Source organism: Gopherus flavomarginatus, chromosome 2 (genome assembly GCF_025201925.1).
Source record: "Gopherus flavomarginatus isolate rGopFla2 chromosome 2, rGopFla2.mat.asm, whole genome shotgun sequence".
NCBI classification, from domain to species: Eukaryota; Metazoa; Chordata; order Testudines; family Testudinidae; genus Gopherus; species Gopherus flavomarginatus.
The window spans coordinates 4557770-4571990 of NC_066618.1; the positions used below are offsets into that span (position 1 = coordinate 4557770).

The 14221-nt window shown below is 63.9% G+C and overlaps 1 protein-coding gene across 3 annotated transcripts in view; it reads right to left on the minus strand.

The window, feature by feature from the left end:
- Positions 1-14221, minus strand: part of MYO1G (myosin IG) — a 65746-nt gene that overhangs the window by 26882 nt on the left and 24643 nt on the right. For all 3 annotated transcript variants that reach the window (XR_007772827.1, XM_050942471.1, XM_050942469.1), the window contains 7 exons: positions 13891-13961; positions 11668-11742; positions 10615-10747; positions 6107-6273; positions 4448-4655; positions 1456-1679; positions 881-1025 (listed from right to left, as the gene is read on the minus strand). Coding sequence is in view for 2 of the 3 variants with exons in the window: in XM_050942471.1 (XP_050798428.1) it covers positions 881-1025; positions 1456-1679; positions 4448-4655; positions 6107-6273; positions 10615-10747; positions 11668-11742; positions 13891-13961 (1023 nt within the window). In the remaining variant the exon portion in view is untranslated. The remainder of the gene's footprint in view (positions 1-880; positions 1026-1455; positions 1680-4447; positions 4656-6106; positions 6274-10614; positions 10748-11667; positions 11743-13890; positions 13962-14221) is intronic.

Consider the following 14221-nt stretch of genomic DNA (forward strand, 5'->3'; position numbering starts at 1 on the left):
GGGGACGCAAAGAGAAGGACTTGCATACTCGCACTCAGCCGGGCACTAGGCAGAAGGGAGCCGCACCACACAGCCGGCTGAGGGGGAATAGAGATGGAGTAGCACCAAAATGCAGCCACTTCTGGGGTGGGACGCAGCTGCTGTTTAAAATCCCGCAGCAACGTGGCAAAAAAAAACAACAAAGAAAACGTTGCATCCAGCTGAAGCCACAATGGGATTCAGAATGTACTTCAGAGCTGGAATCTAGCCAGGCCCCCCTGATAATTACAGGAGCTCCCAGGCTCCTTAGTGACAGGTGGGCCCCTCCTGCGGGCGGACCAGCGCCCCCTGCACTGTACAGGGACATGGAGTCACAGAGATGAACGCTATCACCGGCACCGCTCCCGGGGTCTCCTCCCAGCCACATGCTGCTTGGCTTGCATGAGCCAAGGGCCCCCCAGCCATTCCTTCTCAGCCCGGACATGGGAGGGGCGAGGGGGCAGAGCCAGGAGAGCCCAGAGGAGGGGGTGCACGGGGGCATAGGGACCAGCCGGGAGAAACAAAGGGAGAAATGGGGCTTTAACAGGAGCCTGTCACTATGGCAACTGGAGCCTGGCAGCAGAAATCAGCTGTGGGCGGCGAGAGCAGATGCTCGGGCAGGCAGCTGCCTCCCCTGCCCCTCACCCAGCTAGGACGTCCCCCCAGCACAGCACTTGCCTCCCCTAGTGCTGCTTTCACAGCCTGGGAGCAGGGGGGTGCCCTGCTCCCCTCCACGAGAGCAGCACCCCCTGCTGGATCACCACGGCCACGCCACTTCCCCACCTGCCTCCCATCCCGAACCCACTCTGCCAGCATCACTGGCCCAGTGGGCTCCGGGCAGCTCCCCAGGCCGAACACTCACCGACGACAGGTAATCCCGGCCCCAGTTCCTCTGGCAACCCCAGTCTTTGCGCAAGCCCTGCAGCACTTCCATGGCCGCCACCTTGGCCTGGATCTGCCCCATGTCCGAGGGAGGGATGTTCTTCACTATCTGCCTGGCTCGCCACCTGCAGTGAGGGGAGGGGGCTCAGGGATCCTGGCTGCCCTGCTAGGTTCCTGGCCTGCCCCGGAGCGCAGCGCCCTGGCCTCTGGGGGGCAGCCTCATGCACAGCATCCCTCCCGGGCAGGCTGCGAGCCGGGGGCCTGCATTTGCTCCCCTCGGCTTATCAGAGAGCATTGCGCCCAGCTGCCTTGGGGCGCAGCCCGGTGGGGATGAAGCAATCACTGCCTACCATTCAGGTGGGCACGGGCAGAGCTGCGGGGGTCTGCGGCTGGGGTAGCCAGGGGGCTGTGGGTCAGGAGCGAGGAGCATAGGCCGAGCTGGGGTGGTGGGGGACGCTTGCCAAGCTGCACTGTGGCTGATTCCAGCCTTGTCAGCGAGGGGCCCGGGGGGAGCAGGGCGTACGTGCAGGGTGCCCCCTCTGCCCCCTGTCTTACCTGCGGAAGAGCAGCTTGCTGTTCTCCTGGAACTGCGCCAGCACCGCCGGCGGGTCGGGCCACTCCACGCCCTTGCCGTAGTCGGCCATGCTGCGCACCCCCTGGAAGCGGTGCACCAGCTCCAGCAGGTATGTCTTCACCTTGTGCTGCTTGTAGTGGCCCATGATGGTGTAAATGGCACGCAGGTACCGGCAGCGCCGCCGGGCCAGGGCTCCCCGCCACGCCTGGGACAGACACACAGAGCCAGTCACAGCTCTGCTGGCAAGGCCCCACCTGCCAGCCCCCAGGACCCCACACCCAGTGCCTTGCGGCCATGGCCAGCATTCAGAGCAACACAAACCATAGGGCCATGTCCAGCCCCACACCACGTCTCCTCTCTCTGCTGCAGGAGGATTCCAGAGCCCTTTACAAACCAGGCACCCAGGGTTCCCTCCACCCACCACCAAAGGGCAGCCACCTCTGGGGTGGGATGCAGCAGCTGTTTTGCATGTGGCAATGTGGCACAGCCGTTTAGGGCAGGAAGTGAAGGAGCTGTTGCCACTGAAGTGAAAGCACAGAAGGAATGACAGCAGGAAAAAGGCAGCCCATAGCACACAGGTTCTAGGGCCCGGGAGCCCAGCCTGGGGTGGCTGAAGAGTTTTGAACCAAAACTTCTGCCATCAGAACCACGAGGTGACTCAAACATGGGGAGAGGCAATGGTGCATCATGGGAGATGTAGTCCGGACACAGGCAGAGTCCATAAGGGAGGACAGGGGCCCGAGGGCATTGTGGTGGCCCAGGTGGACACAGGCTGGTGTCGATTAAAAAAACAACGCTTTGACGTTTCCCAGTGGAAATCTTCTGGGATTTGTCATTGGGGACAAACGCTGAGAAATCGGGATTTGGGGCGGGGTGGAAATTCTGGTTTTCCACAGCTTCTCCAGCACCACCCAGAGACACGTAGACTTTCTGGGGTGCCAGGGATGCCCTTCGCCCCTCGGGACCGGGCACTGCTGCAGATGCTGGCACTCGGGTCCTGAGGACTCCGGCGCCAGTGCTCACCATCAGCCCATCACCGGGATGCTCCTGATATGACTAAGCAGTTCCTCAGCCAGACGCTTCGTCGGCTGTCGGGAAATCTGCTAACGGTGCCACATCTATAGATAGTAACGGAGTCAGAGGCTGGCCCCTGCGGAGCAGCAGCACCAGGGCAGTCAAGGAGGTTAGGGGGCTTGGAGCGGGGCAAGCACAGTCAGGGGACCGGACCCTCGGGCAGAGCGAGCACCTGGGGCCCAACCTTGGCACTGCGCCCCCTTCGTCTGACCTTGCCTGCCGGCAACTCGGCTCCATCAGGTTCCTCTTGGATCACGGGCAGTGCCTGCCCTCCCCCTGTGCCTGTGTCCCGACCCCTTCCCAGCAGTTCAGCGCCCGATGGGTGGCTGGGATCAGAACACCCTGGTGCCCCACTCGCTCTCCCACGTGCTGAGAGGCTGCTGCTAATCAGCTGTGACAGCACAGCAGCTGATGGACCCTGACATCCTTCTGACCCAGCACAGTCCCCACAGCAGCGGGGAGGGGCCATTCCTAGGCGCCAGACAAAGCCATTGCCAGAGCTGGGTCTGTGGCACCAGGACATGGGAGGGATCAGAGCGTAGCTCATCCCACTCACATGGCAAAACCCCTGGCGGGCATCTCTGGGGATGGACAATCCCTGGCTCCTGAGCCCATGCAGCCCAACCTGGAGGGTGGGGCTCAGGACACGGGCACGCCTCCACTGGGCTGAGACCTGGCAGACTCGGCTCACAGAGGCCAAGCAGGCAGGTGAGGGCACCACCACCCTGGGACCCATTCCCCAGCTGATGCCACCACAGCCCATCCCACAGCATGGGTGCTGGGAATGGCCGTAATACTTGGTCCTTCTCTAGTGCCGTCCATGTGAGAATCTCAAAGCCCTGCACGGACAGGGACAAACAGTCGTTTGCGTGGGAGCCCCACATAGAGAGCACGGCATACAACCTCGCCCAGTCCCCACTGAGTCAGGAAGGGCCACTGCCCCATTTCATAGATGGGAAACTGAGACAGAGAGTGGGGGAGTGTCCTGCCCACCTCACACAGCAAGTCAGCAGCATAGCCAGGAATAGAACCCAGAAGTCCTGGCTCCCAGCCCCCCTGCTCTAACCCCTAGCCCCCACTCCCCTCCTAGAGCCGGGGATAGAACCCAGGAGTCTTGGTTCCCAGCCCCCCTGCTCTAACCCCTAGCCCCCACTCCCCTCCTAGAGCCGGGGAGAGAACCCAGGAGTTCTGGCTCCCAGCCCCCCTGCTCTAACCCCTAGCCCACACTCCCCTCCTAGAGCCGGGGAGAGAACCCAGGAGTCCTGGCTCCCAGCCCCCCTGCTCTAACCCCTAGCCCCCACTCCCCTCCTAGAGCTGGGGATAGAATCCAGGAGTCCTGGCTCCCAGCCCCCCTGCTCTAACCCCTAGCCCCCACTCCCCTCCTAGAGCTGGGGATAGAACCCAGGAGTCCTGGCTCCCAGCTCCACTGCTCTAACCCCTGGCCCCCACTCCCCTCCTAGAACTGGGGATAGAACCCAGGAGTCCTGGCTCCCAGCCCTCCTGCTCTAACCCCTAGCCCACACTCCCCTCCTAGAGCCGGGGAGAGAACCCAGGAGTCCTGGCTCCCAGCCCCCCTGCTCTAACCCCTAGCCCCCACTCCCCTCCTAGAGCCGGGGAGAGAACCCAGGAGTCCTGGCTCCCAGCTCCACTGCTCTAACCCCTGGCCCCCACTCCCCTCCTAGAGCCGGGGATAGACCCCAGGAGTCCTGGCTCCCAGCCCCCCTGCTCTAACTGCTAGCCCCTACTCCCAGAGCCGGGGTAGAACCCAGGAGTCCTGGCTCCCAGCCCCCCTGCTATAACCCCTAGCCCCCACTCCCTCACACACACGGAGGGGATCATGTCTCTTTGCGGGGGGGGGGGGGCAGAGCAGCTCAGCAGCACCCCCCGGTGCCCCCTCACCTTCTGCAGCAGGAGCACGATGATGGGGATGAGCTGGGCCCGCTCCTGCTCCAGGCAGAAGAGGATCTGGGGCATGCGGATGAAGAGCTTGGTGTGGCCATAGGCCACGTCGTCCTGGAAGCCATGCTGGTCGATGAGGGCCCGTGTGGCCTCCTGGTCCGTGGGCATGAGGTGGTTGGGCCACGTGTACTCGCAGGTCATCTTATACCTGAGCATGGAGACAGCAGGGTCCTGAGCATGGAGAGCAGCCGGGCTGGCCTCCAGGGAAAGGGCAGCTCTGACCCATGGCAGGGACCGGGGTCAGGACAGAGTGGGAAGGGGAGGTGCGGCAGGGGCCGGCGGGGGCAGGACGGAGCGGGAAGGGGAGGTGCGGCAGGGGGCAGGACGGAGCTGGAAGGGGAGGTGCGGCAGGGGGCAGGACGGAGCTGGAAGGGGAGGTGCGGCAGGGGGCAGGACAGAGCTGGAAGGGGAGGTGCGGCAGGGGCCGGCGGGGGCAGGACGGAGCGGGAAGGGGAGGTGCGGCAGGGGGCAGGACGGAGCGGGAACGGGAGGTGCGGCAGGAGGCAGGATGGAGCGGGAAGGGGAGGTGCGGCAGGGGCCGGCAGGGGCAGGATGGAGCAGGAAGGGGAGGTGCGGCAGGGGGCGGAGGGGGCAGGACGGAGCGGGAAGGGGAGGTGTGGCGGGGGCCGGATGGAGCGGGAAGGGGAGGTGCGGTGGGGGCAGGATGGGGTGGGGTAGACAGGAGCCAGTAATGGCAGGATGGGGAGGTGGGGCTGGGCCAGTGGGGGCAGGAAGAGGAGGCTCAGCAGGGCGCTATGGTGGTGGGCCAGGGTGGCTGGGCCAGTGGGGGTGGGACGGGGAGGCTCAGTAGGGGGCAGCAGGGCGCTATGGTGGTGAGCCGGGGTGGCTGGCCAGCAGGGGCGGGATGGAGCAGGAGGGCCAGTGAGGGCAGGATGGGGCGGGGTGGCTGACCAGCGGGGGTGGGATGGAGCGGAAGGGCCAGCGACGGCAGGATGGGGCGGGGTGGCTGGGCCAGCGAGGGTGGGACGGGGCGGGGTGGCTGGGCCAGCGAGGGCAGGACCGGGCGGGGTGGCTGGCCAGCGAGGGCGGGACGGGGCGGGGTGGCTGGGCCAGCGAGGGCGGGACCGGGCAGGGTGGCTGGGACAGCAGGGGTGGGATGGAGCGGGAGGCCAGCGAGGGCAGGACGAGGTGGGGTGGCTGTCCAGTGGGGGCAGGACGGGGTGGTGTGGCTGGCCAGCGGGGGCGGGATGGAGCAGGAGGGCCAGCGAGGGCAGGACGGGGTGGGGTGGCTTGCCAGCGGGGGCAGGACGGGGTGGGGTGGCTGGCCAGCGGGGGCAGGACGGGGCGGGGTGGCTGGCCAGCGGGGGCGGGATGGAGCAGGAGGGCCAGCGAGGGCAGGACGAGGTGGCGTGGCTGGCCAGCGGGGGCAGGACGGGGTGGGGTGGCTGGCCAGTGGGGGCAGGACGGGGCGGGGTGGCTGGCCAGTGGGGGCAGGACGGGGTGGGGTGGCTGGCCAGCAGGGGCGGGATGGAGCAGGAGGGCCAGTGAGGGCAGGACGGGGCGGGATGGAGCAGGAGGGCCAGCGAGGGCAGGACGAGGTGGCGTGGCTGGCCAGCGGGGGCGGGACGGGGCAGATACCTGAGCAGGAAGCGGTCGTAGGGCTGCCGGTAGGCGAAGCCGGCCCTGCGGACCCGCACGTTCTCCAGCAGGCCCAGGTACTCCACCTGGTGGCGGCAGCGCTCGGCGTCAAAGAGCAGCGGTGACTTCTGGTCGTTGGGCTTGATGCAGCGCACGTAGTAGGGCTCCTGGGGGGAGTGGAGCGGGTGTCACTGAAACCATGGTGGGGGGACAGGCCCTCGAGCTGCTGCTGGGACCGTCACTCTGGGGTGGAGGCTCTGGAGAGGGGATGCCAGTGAAGGGGGTGTCGGGAGGAGCCCCAGGATGGCTGGGCAGGGAGCAGGGGGAGTGGTGCCAGGCCAGGTCATATGTGGGCACCAGTGGGGAAGGAGGCCCAGGGCTGAGGGGTGGAGAGAGGCGGGGTCACCTGCTTTGGGGATGAGCTCTGTCCCTGGAGGTCTCTGTCTCCAGAGACCAGCCCAGGAGAAGCCTGGGAAAGGCAGGGCTGCCCCGGGGGATCCCCCAGCTGCAGGGTGAGCCAAGGGGCGCTGACGGGGCTGGCCGCCCAGGGCCAGCCAAGGCACGGGGCAGGGGGCTGCATTTGGGGCACGCCAGGCACTGGGAAGTGGAGGGGCAGGTGGAAGCCCAGCAGGGCTGGGGCAGCAGCAGGGTGCACTTGCCTGGGCATGTGCCTTGCTACCTCAGAGGGGAAATGTGCCCCTCCAAGGGGAGCAACAGGGTGAACGCAATGGCACTGCAGCTCCACAGTGAGTGCCCGGTCTGGGCTCTGCCGGCCACTCCACCAAGCCCAGGCCACACTACCCAGCAGGGGGCGGTGATGCTCACACCCACCACCCAGCCATAGATCTCTTCACAGGGGCACAGGGCAGGCGGCGTCTATCTGGGGTCTGGGCAGCCGGCTAATTTCAGAGCTTTGGGGCCTGAGAAACAGCTATCACTGCTGAGGCTGCAGTTTGGCTCCAACGAGAGAAGAACCAGCCAGGCCTGGCCCATTGCCGCCTCCTCAGCATGGTCCATCCCCATCCCCTTGGCATGTCCGGGCCACGTGTGAGCGGGGCAGGGTGATGAAATGGGAATTTTCTGTAATATTGTTCTGATGCCACTGTGTGCCTCAGTCTCCCCTATAGCTTGCATGGTTATGCAGTGTGCTCTCAGGGCAGGCTGGCAGACAGAGATCTGACCGTCACCCAGCTGTCTGAGCTGGGCTGGGTTAAAAAGGACTGGCCAAGGCTGACCGACGGAGAATTTGAGAAGATGGCAAAGCCAATCACCGGGCTACTGGGGCCTGGTGACCACAGACCCAGAGGGAGGGGGATTTCCCCACCTCTCTGCGGGGAGGCTGAGCACAGGCCCCAGCTGGAGAACAAGGCCTGGGAAAGTGTGAGCTGGAGGCCTCGGGATCTCACCGGGGAGCTGACCATGGTGGGCAGAGGGAGACAGACAGAGCCAGGGCTCAGCACCGCCTGGCTCTGGGCTGACCAGACTGGGCTAGGCTTTAACCTGCAGCTCTCTGGCCCAAGCTAAGGGTTCCTAGGTTGCATGCCAGGCGACTGAGAAACCTGCTCGTTCTGACAGCGCTGTGTGAATGGCACTGCCCACGCTTGGCGAGGCATGTTAGCTCCTGCAGAGTGGGCTGGTCTCCCTCAGGAGTTCAGCTTGGCTAGACTCACTGAGCAGAGCTCAGGAGGGGGTCTGGAGGCCCAGACGTTCAGGCTTGAAGAGGCTGAGGGCACATGGCCAACCCTGGAGGAAGAGCAAGACGCCCTCCTAGACACGGCTCCAAAGCGGGGGGTGTAGCCCCGAACTCGTGGATCTGGGCCATGAGGAATGACACATCCCCTGCCTCGCTCAGCTGCCCTCTGCTGGACAGATCGGAACTGCTCAGCTGTGTGTCATAAGTCCCGCACTGCTGGAAGGGATCCTCCTGTATCTCAGATGGTAGGGGGGGTGCTTTGGAAGCAGAGGAGCCACTTCACAGCTGTCCCCATGGTGCTCTCATGGGTTAGTGTGTGCAGCACAGTGCAACCTGTTACAATAGTGTTTCCTTCTGGGGGCTCTGGTGGATGGGAGCAGCGCTGCAGCCATGTGATAGGGACAGGCAGCTCCTCCGCTCCAGCTGGGTTGATCCAGGAGACATAATCACAGCTCTGAGCCTCGCTGCAGCTCACACTGGAGCTAAATTTGGCTGAGACATCAGCTTGCCAGTGACAGCAGCAGCAGCAGGTACCCAGGCAGAGCTAATGAGCAGCTAGAGGAGCGGGGAGTGAGGAACAGTCAATCCAGCATCGCCCGGGGCTTGTGTTCTCCAGTGCCAGGCACAGCCCAGGCCAGCACTCCTCCAAGGCCTGTGCCACAAGCCCGAGCTGAGTCCCATCCCCACAGCCAAACAAGTGCTGGCTAGCTGGGGGTGTCTCCAGGCACGCGTTGGTCTGCTTTAGTGCGCGTCCCTGTGTGCATCAATCGCACGTACACACCTCCATGGCTGTGTGTCTCTTGCACTAAGTCTGCGTGTATCTGTGCATGTGTGTCTGGGTGGCCACGTGTCTACGTGTCCTTATGTCTGTGCACACATCTCTGCCTGCATGGCCGTGTCCGGCTGGGGATGCAGCCAGGCGTGCGCCTCTGCCCATGCCTGTCTGGGTGGCTCTGTGCCAGCGTGGATCCACGTGCATGTCTGCCTGGTCCAGCGGCACACATCTGGGCTCCCCTCCCCCAACCCTCTCCTTGGCTCCCTCCCCCGCCTCTCACTACTTCTCTTCCTACCGAGGGCTAATTTTAGCTGCTGCAGCTTCTGGGAACAGGTTCCTGATCAGAAATGGGAGCAAATGCCAAATGATTCACGGGTATTATTCACTGCTGCCTGTTGCCAAGGCAGCTGGGGTCCCGCATATCTCCGCTCAGCCAGACACACATGCTCCCCTTTAAATCAGTTCTTTAGCCTCGCAGTGAAACAACCAAAGGAAACAGTGAATTGAACGGTGCGTGTGCAGGCTGGGGCCAGGGCAGCGGGTAGGTGGAGGGCAGGATCAGGTCAGGAAGGGCTACGCAGGCTGGGGGATGCTGCTGTTTAGGATCGGCTACACTGGCCAATCTGCCGCTTGGCTCTGGCTAGGAACCAGAGGGCAGCCTCTGTCAAGTCCATCTCAGGGGCCCTCAGCTGCTGAGCGAGTCAGGATTCACACCCAGACCCGGCTGACCAGCAGGAAACAAACCGACAGGTGACTACGCGCCAGGTGCTAACAGTGCCCTCTTAGGAGCTGGCCCTTTAAGAAGCCCAGGTGGAGCTACTCATCAGTTAGCCAATCAAATGAGCAGTGGGTCAATCCGGGGAGGGAGGGGAGCAGCCTCAGAGGGCAGAGGCAGGTAGAGGACCCAGGTCCTGGGGAGGGAGGCCCTTGGGGCACTCAACAGCTCCCTCTCTGGCAGGAGCAAGCATGGGACACTCCCAGACCTCATCCATCAGGGCTATTCCACCGTTACATGGGGCTAAGGGCAGAAGGGTGGGGGGAACCATCCAGCTGTCTCGCCCCTGCCCAACCACCACAGCGCCCAGCCACCAACCAAGCTCACAGGCTGCTAGGAAGTAGAGCGGGTGGGAGATGTAGGGCTGGGTGTCCTGTTGGCCAGCCATGCTGCCACCCGTGGGGGCTGGCACCAAGAAGCTGGACAGGGAGGGGGCCGCGGAGCAGCTCTGTGACTGGAGGGGTCAGTGCTGGAAGGGCAAGGAGCAGGGCCTAGGATGTGCACTAGGGGCAGTCTGGGTGTGTGGGGCTGGAAATGCCAGGAGGCCTGCCGCTCTCCTAGGATTTGGGCCCCTTCAGGGACGGGGCGCTCCGGGAAGCATCCAGGTGGCAGACGTGTTTGGAAGGGGAGGTGCAGGGGCACTGTTAGAGCATAACCCCAAATGCCAAGCCTGGATCCAAGTTCTGGTCCAACAGCCGGAGCCTTCCCCTCCGACGGGCCGTTCAGAACTCCCTGAGATCTGAGAGAGGCCGAATCCTGAACCTCAGCCTGCCTGGGCTTGGCGTTGCCTGCTAAGGGACACAGAATCCAGCCTGGAACCGGTGGGAGGCCCTGGGCCCAGACCCAACTTGGGGTATCCCACCTTTGCCAATCTCCCATCCCTACATGCTGCCAGTGGCCACCATGGGCCTAAGCAAGCTCAGTGGCTGTGCAGGGCCAGCTCCACCCAGGGCCCTGCCTGCCACATGACACTGGCCCCAGGAGCCCAGGCCAAGCTCCCTGACTGCCCTGGGAAGGTCCTTCCGGGCTCCCAGTCCAGACACAGGGGGCAGCTAGAGGCCAAGGAGCATCTCCTGTGGGTGTACGGGAGGAGGTGGGAGGAGGGAAGGCTGTGATGGACCCCCTTGCAGGTGGGGTATCCTATTGTTCTGTCACACAGGGCACCCTGGGACCTCTGGCCAGCCCTGCTTACTGTCGGCAGCAGCCAGAGGGCCCTGGTGAAGCAGATGACCAAGGAGGAGCCGGGGTGGAGGTTGGGGGGTTACCTTGGAGGCCAGGTTCTCCACCAGCGCCACCATGGAGTTCTTGAAGAGCGTGGCGGCCGTCAGGGGGCGCTTCGTCACCTCGGTGATGCTGACCTCGCCCTCCGGCCACATGTCCCTCAGGACGGGGTCTGTGCTGGGGAGAGATCAGAAAGGGGCGTGAGGGGCCGGGAAGCCGACGCTCAGGGATGGGGATGCCAGGGTGAGGAGAGAGCACGTGCCCTGATTGTCCCTGCTGTCCAGGGAGTTTCTGCAGGCTGGAGACTTTTGTGGAAGATGCACCTACACCACCTCGAAGCAGAGCTCTCCTCCCCATTCCCGTATTCCCTCCAGCCTCCTAGGCCATTGCCTGGACGGGATCCCTGGTGCTGGGAGAGGGGAGCAGGACCTGAGATGGAAACGGGCCACAGGGCCCAGATCCTGATCCAAGGCTCCCCAGACAGAGCCATGGAGCTGGTTTGTTTAAAGGAAGAGCGCCACCCACTGACGTAGAGGAATGTGCAGTGCTGCCCAGGAGTTAGGAGGCTCCATTAGGCCGTTGTTGCCCTGTGCGAGGGAAACCAGCCAGGGTTTGGATCCTGTCCCAACTGCCCCCAGGCTGTTCCGGCTCCAGGAGCTCCCCGCCCATTATCGCTCCCCTCTGCCCCCGGGTTCAGCCAGGGGAACAGGACCCAGAGCCCCTCCCGCCGGTCAAAGCCGGCCTGCTGCTTGCCAATGGGCAGCCTAGGGGAAAGGAGTCGGGGCCCTTCCTGGCTCCGGTTAGCCCCCTCGTTGGGAGCCTTGGCAGGGCGGCTGAGGGCTAACTGGCCTGGATACCAAGCTCCCCACTAGGTCATGGCCGAGACACCCTGGTGGGAGCAGCTGCCTGCACTGTACCTGCTCTGGCGCTTGACAGGGGACGCAGGTGTCAGGGCAGCCAGCCTGAGCCCCATCTGCAGCACCAGACCCCCCGATCCCGCAGGATCTCTCTTGCTGTCGCTCTCATCCCCACCCCAGAGCTGAGGCCAGGCCCCACGTGCCCAGTGATGCTCAGCCCCATGGACCTGGAGCCCTCACCTGTTGTACATCAACCGCTTGAAATCTTGGAAGAGGGTGTCCTTGTTCTTGTCAATAAACCCCTCCACCGAGTACCTGCAATTCAGAGCAATGGGGGCCGGGTCACCTCCAACCCCAACTGCTCCCCGGTGCTGTCCCTCCACTTGGACCCCTCAGCCTGGGATGGGCTGCAGCTGAGATCCTGCTAGGGCAGACACGGGGAGGGGAGGAAGGAGCTGCTGGTGATCACACCATGGGGGTTTTCCCACTAAAATGATTGGGGCATCTTTAAGGCCAGTGTCCTCACAGGCACAGTTTGAAAGGGTGGCACCTGGGTCACCTGATCGTGCAAGGCGCATCTGGTTTGGCATCCTGCTGCACTCAGTGTCCTGAGCATGCACCCATGACGCCCTTGGTCCACATTTTAGCCCCCCCACACCCTGGGGAACGGGGAGGAGGCTGCCCTCCCCCTAGAGAGGTGCCAGGCTCGAGGTGCCCATGGGAGGTCTGCAAAGAGTCGGAGAGGACCATTCCCTCCCACACTCATGCCCACATGCACAGCACCAACATGCCATCACACACTCGCATGTGCACAAGCACTGCCCCATGGGGAGACGCACTCACACCACATGCACACCCCCAACATGCCATCGCACACTCATATGTGCACAAGCACTGCCCCATGGGGAGACGCACTCACACCACATGCACACCCGCAGCATGCCATCGCACACAGGCATGTGCACAAGCACTGCCCCATGGGGAGACGCACTCACACCACATGCACACCCCCAGCATGCCATCGCACACACGCATGTGCACAAGCACTGCCCCACGGGGAGACGCACTCATACCACATGCACACCCCCAACATGCCTTCGCACACTCTCATGCGCACAAGCACCGCCCCGTGGGGAGACGCACTCATGCCCAGGTGCACAGCCAGCGATGCCCGCTCCTGCCCAGCCATGCATTCCCACCCACAGGGAGCCAAGCGCACAGGCCCGGGTCCTGTGCTTGCTCTCTGTACCATGGCTGTGGGCTTGACTCCTCTGCCTGACTCAAGCTTCCCTGACACAAGGTGCAGGCCTCCCCCCTGCCCAGCTAACAATGAGCCTTGAAATCTCTGAGCAAGCAGCCCTGCGGAAGCGGCTCTCCTTGTGAATGGCAATGCAGAGCTGCGAGGGGCCATGGGGGCAGCCTCCCCCATGTGCCTGCGTCAGGAGGCTCCTACGCCCCAGCCGGCTCCTCGCACGCTTGTCTCTCCTTCAAGGGACAGGCTGAGTTGGAGTCCACCCGAGCACCCCTCCCCCCGAGAGATGTCTGGTTCGGGCTAAATCCTAGGATTGTGATGGCTCCTGGGATCAGCGGCAGGAGGCATTTGGGATCTGCTCAGAATTTCACGGGACAGTCCCTTGCCTGCCCGGCCTACCTCTGGGCCCAGAGCCCAGCGCATCCTGGGGCGGGGAGGGGAGAGGCCCAGGGATCCTGCCCCCGGAGCAGCACATTGGGCCAGAGACAAGACCAATTTCACCGGGACCTGGAGAAGAGCCAGGGAAAAGGGCTGAAAACTAGCCACAGAGTGGGGCGAGGGGCAAGCGGCGGGGTCTGCTAGCGAGGGAAGGCCATGAGCCTGCCGAGGGAGTCATGTAGCTGCCGAGCGCCATGGACAGAAAGAGTAGAACACGTCAGCGTTTGCTGCCTGTGAGCCTGGCCAGGCTGGGGGGTGCCTCCTGACGGGGCAGGGGGAGCCCCTGGCTTTGACTAGACGATACACGCCAAGAGCTTGCCAAGGGACCGGGGATCTGAGCTGTGCCTGGAGAGGCCTCAGAGGGGCCAGACCTGGCTGAGCAGCCACCTGCTGAGAAACCAACCCCTTGGTTGTCTGTTAGTCTATAAGGTGCCACAGGATTCTTTGCTGCTTTTACAGATCCAGACTAACACGGCTACCCCTCTGATACTCAACCCCTTGGGGCCATCTGCAGGTGGAATCCTGGCTGGCGTACAGGGTACAATCCTGCCCTTCCCGCCTCCTGGGTGGGGCCTCCCCTTGGCCTGCCCGACTCAGTCTCCCACCCCCTGCAGACTGGTACTAAGCCACCAGCCCTCCAGGTCAGCAGGGAGTCCCCTGCCTCTCTCCAGACAGGACCCCTGCTGGACAGAGATGCCAAGTGGCCAGGTAGGACCCCGCTCCTTTGCCCGCTGGGCATCACCCTGATCCTGGGGGGCAGGGGCAGGACTCACGTGACATTCCCGGCGTAGTGCTTGATGCGGAAATCCCGGTCGAACTCCATGGATTTGTCGGTGGCGCAGAGCTGCGAACACACGGTGGGCTGAGCCGGGAGGGCACAGGCGGCCAGCAGGCCAGTACCCCATACTCTGATACCCCTGCTCTGGCATGGGGAAACAGCCCCTGTCCTCATGCCTTGCACCACCCCTTCCGCCCATGCCCCAGCAATCCCCCCTCCCACCCAGTGCCAGGCCAACGAACCAGGCAGCCCCACAAGGTGCCAGCATACCCAGAATGCACAGTGAGCAGCCCTCCGGCCCCCACTCAGGGGAGAGAAACCTCCCA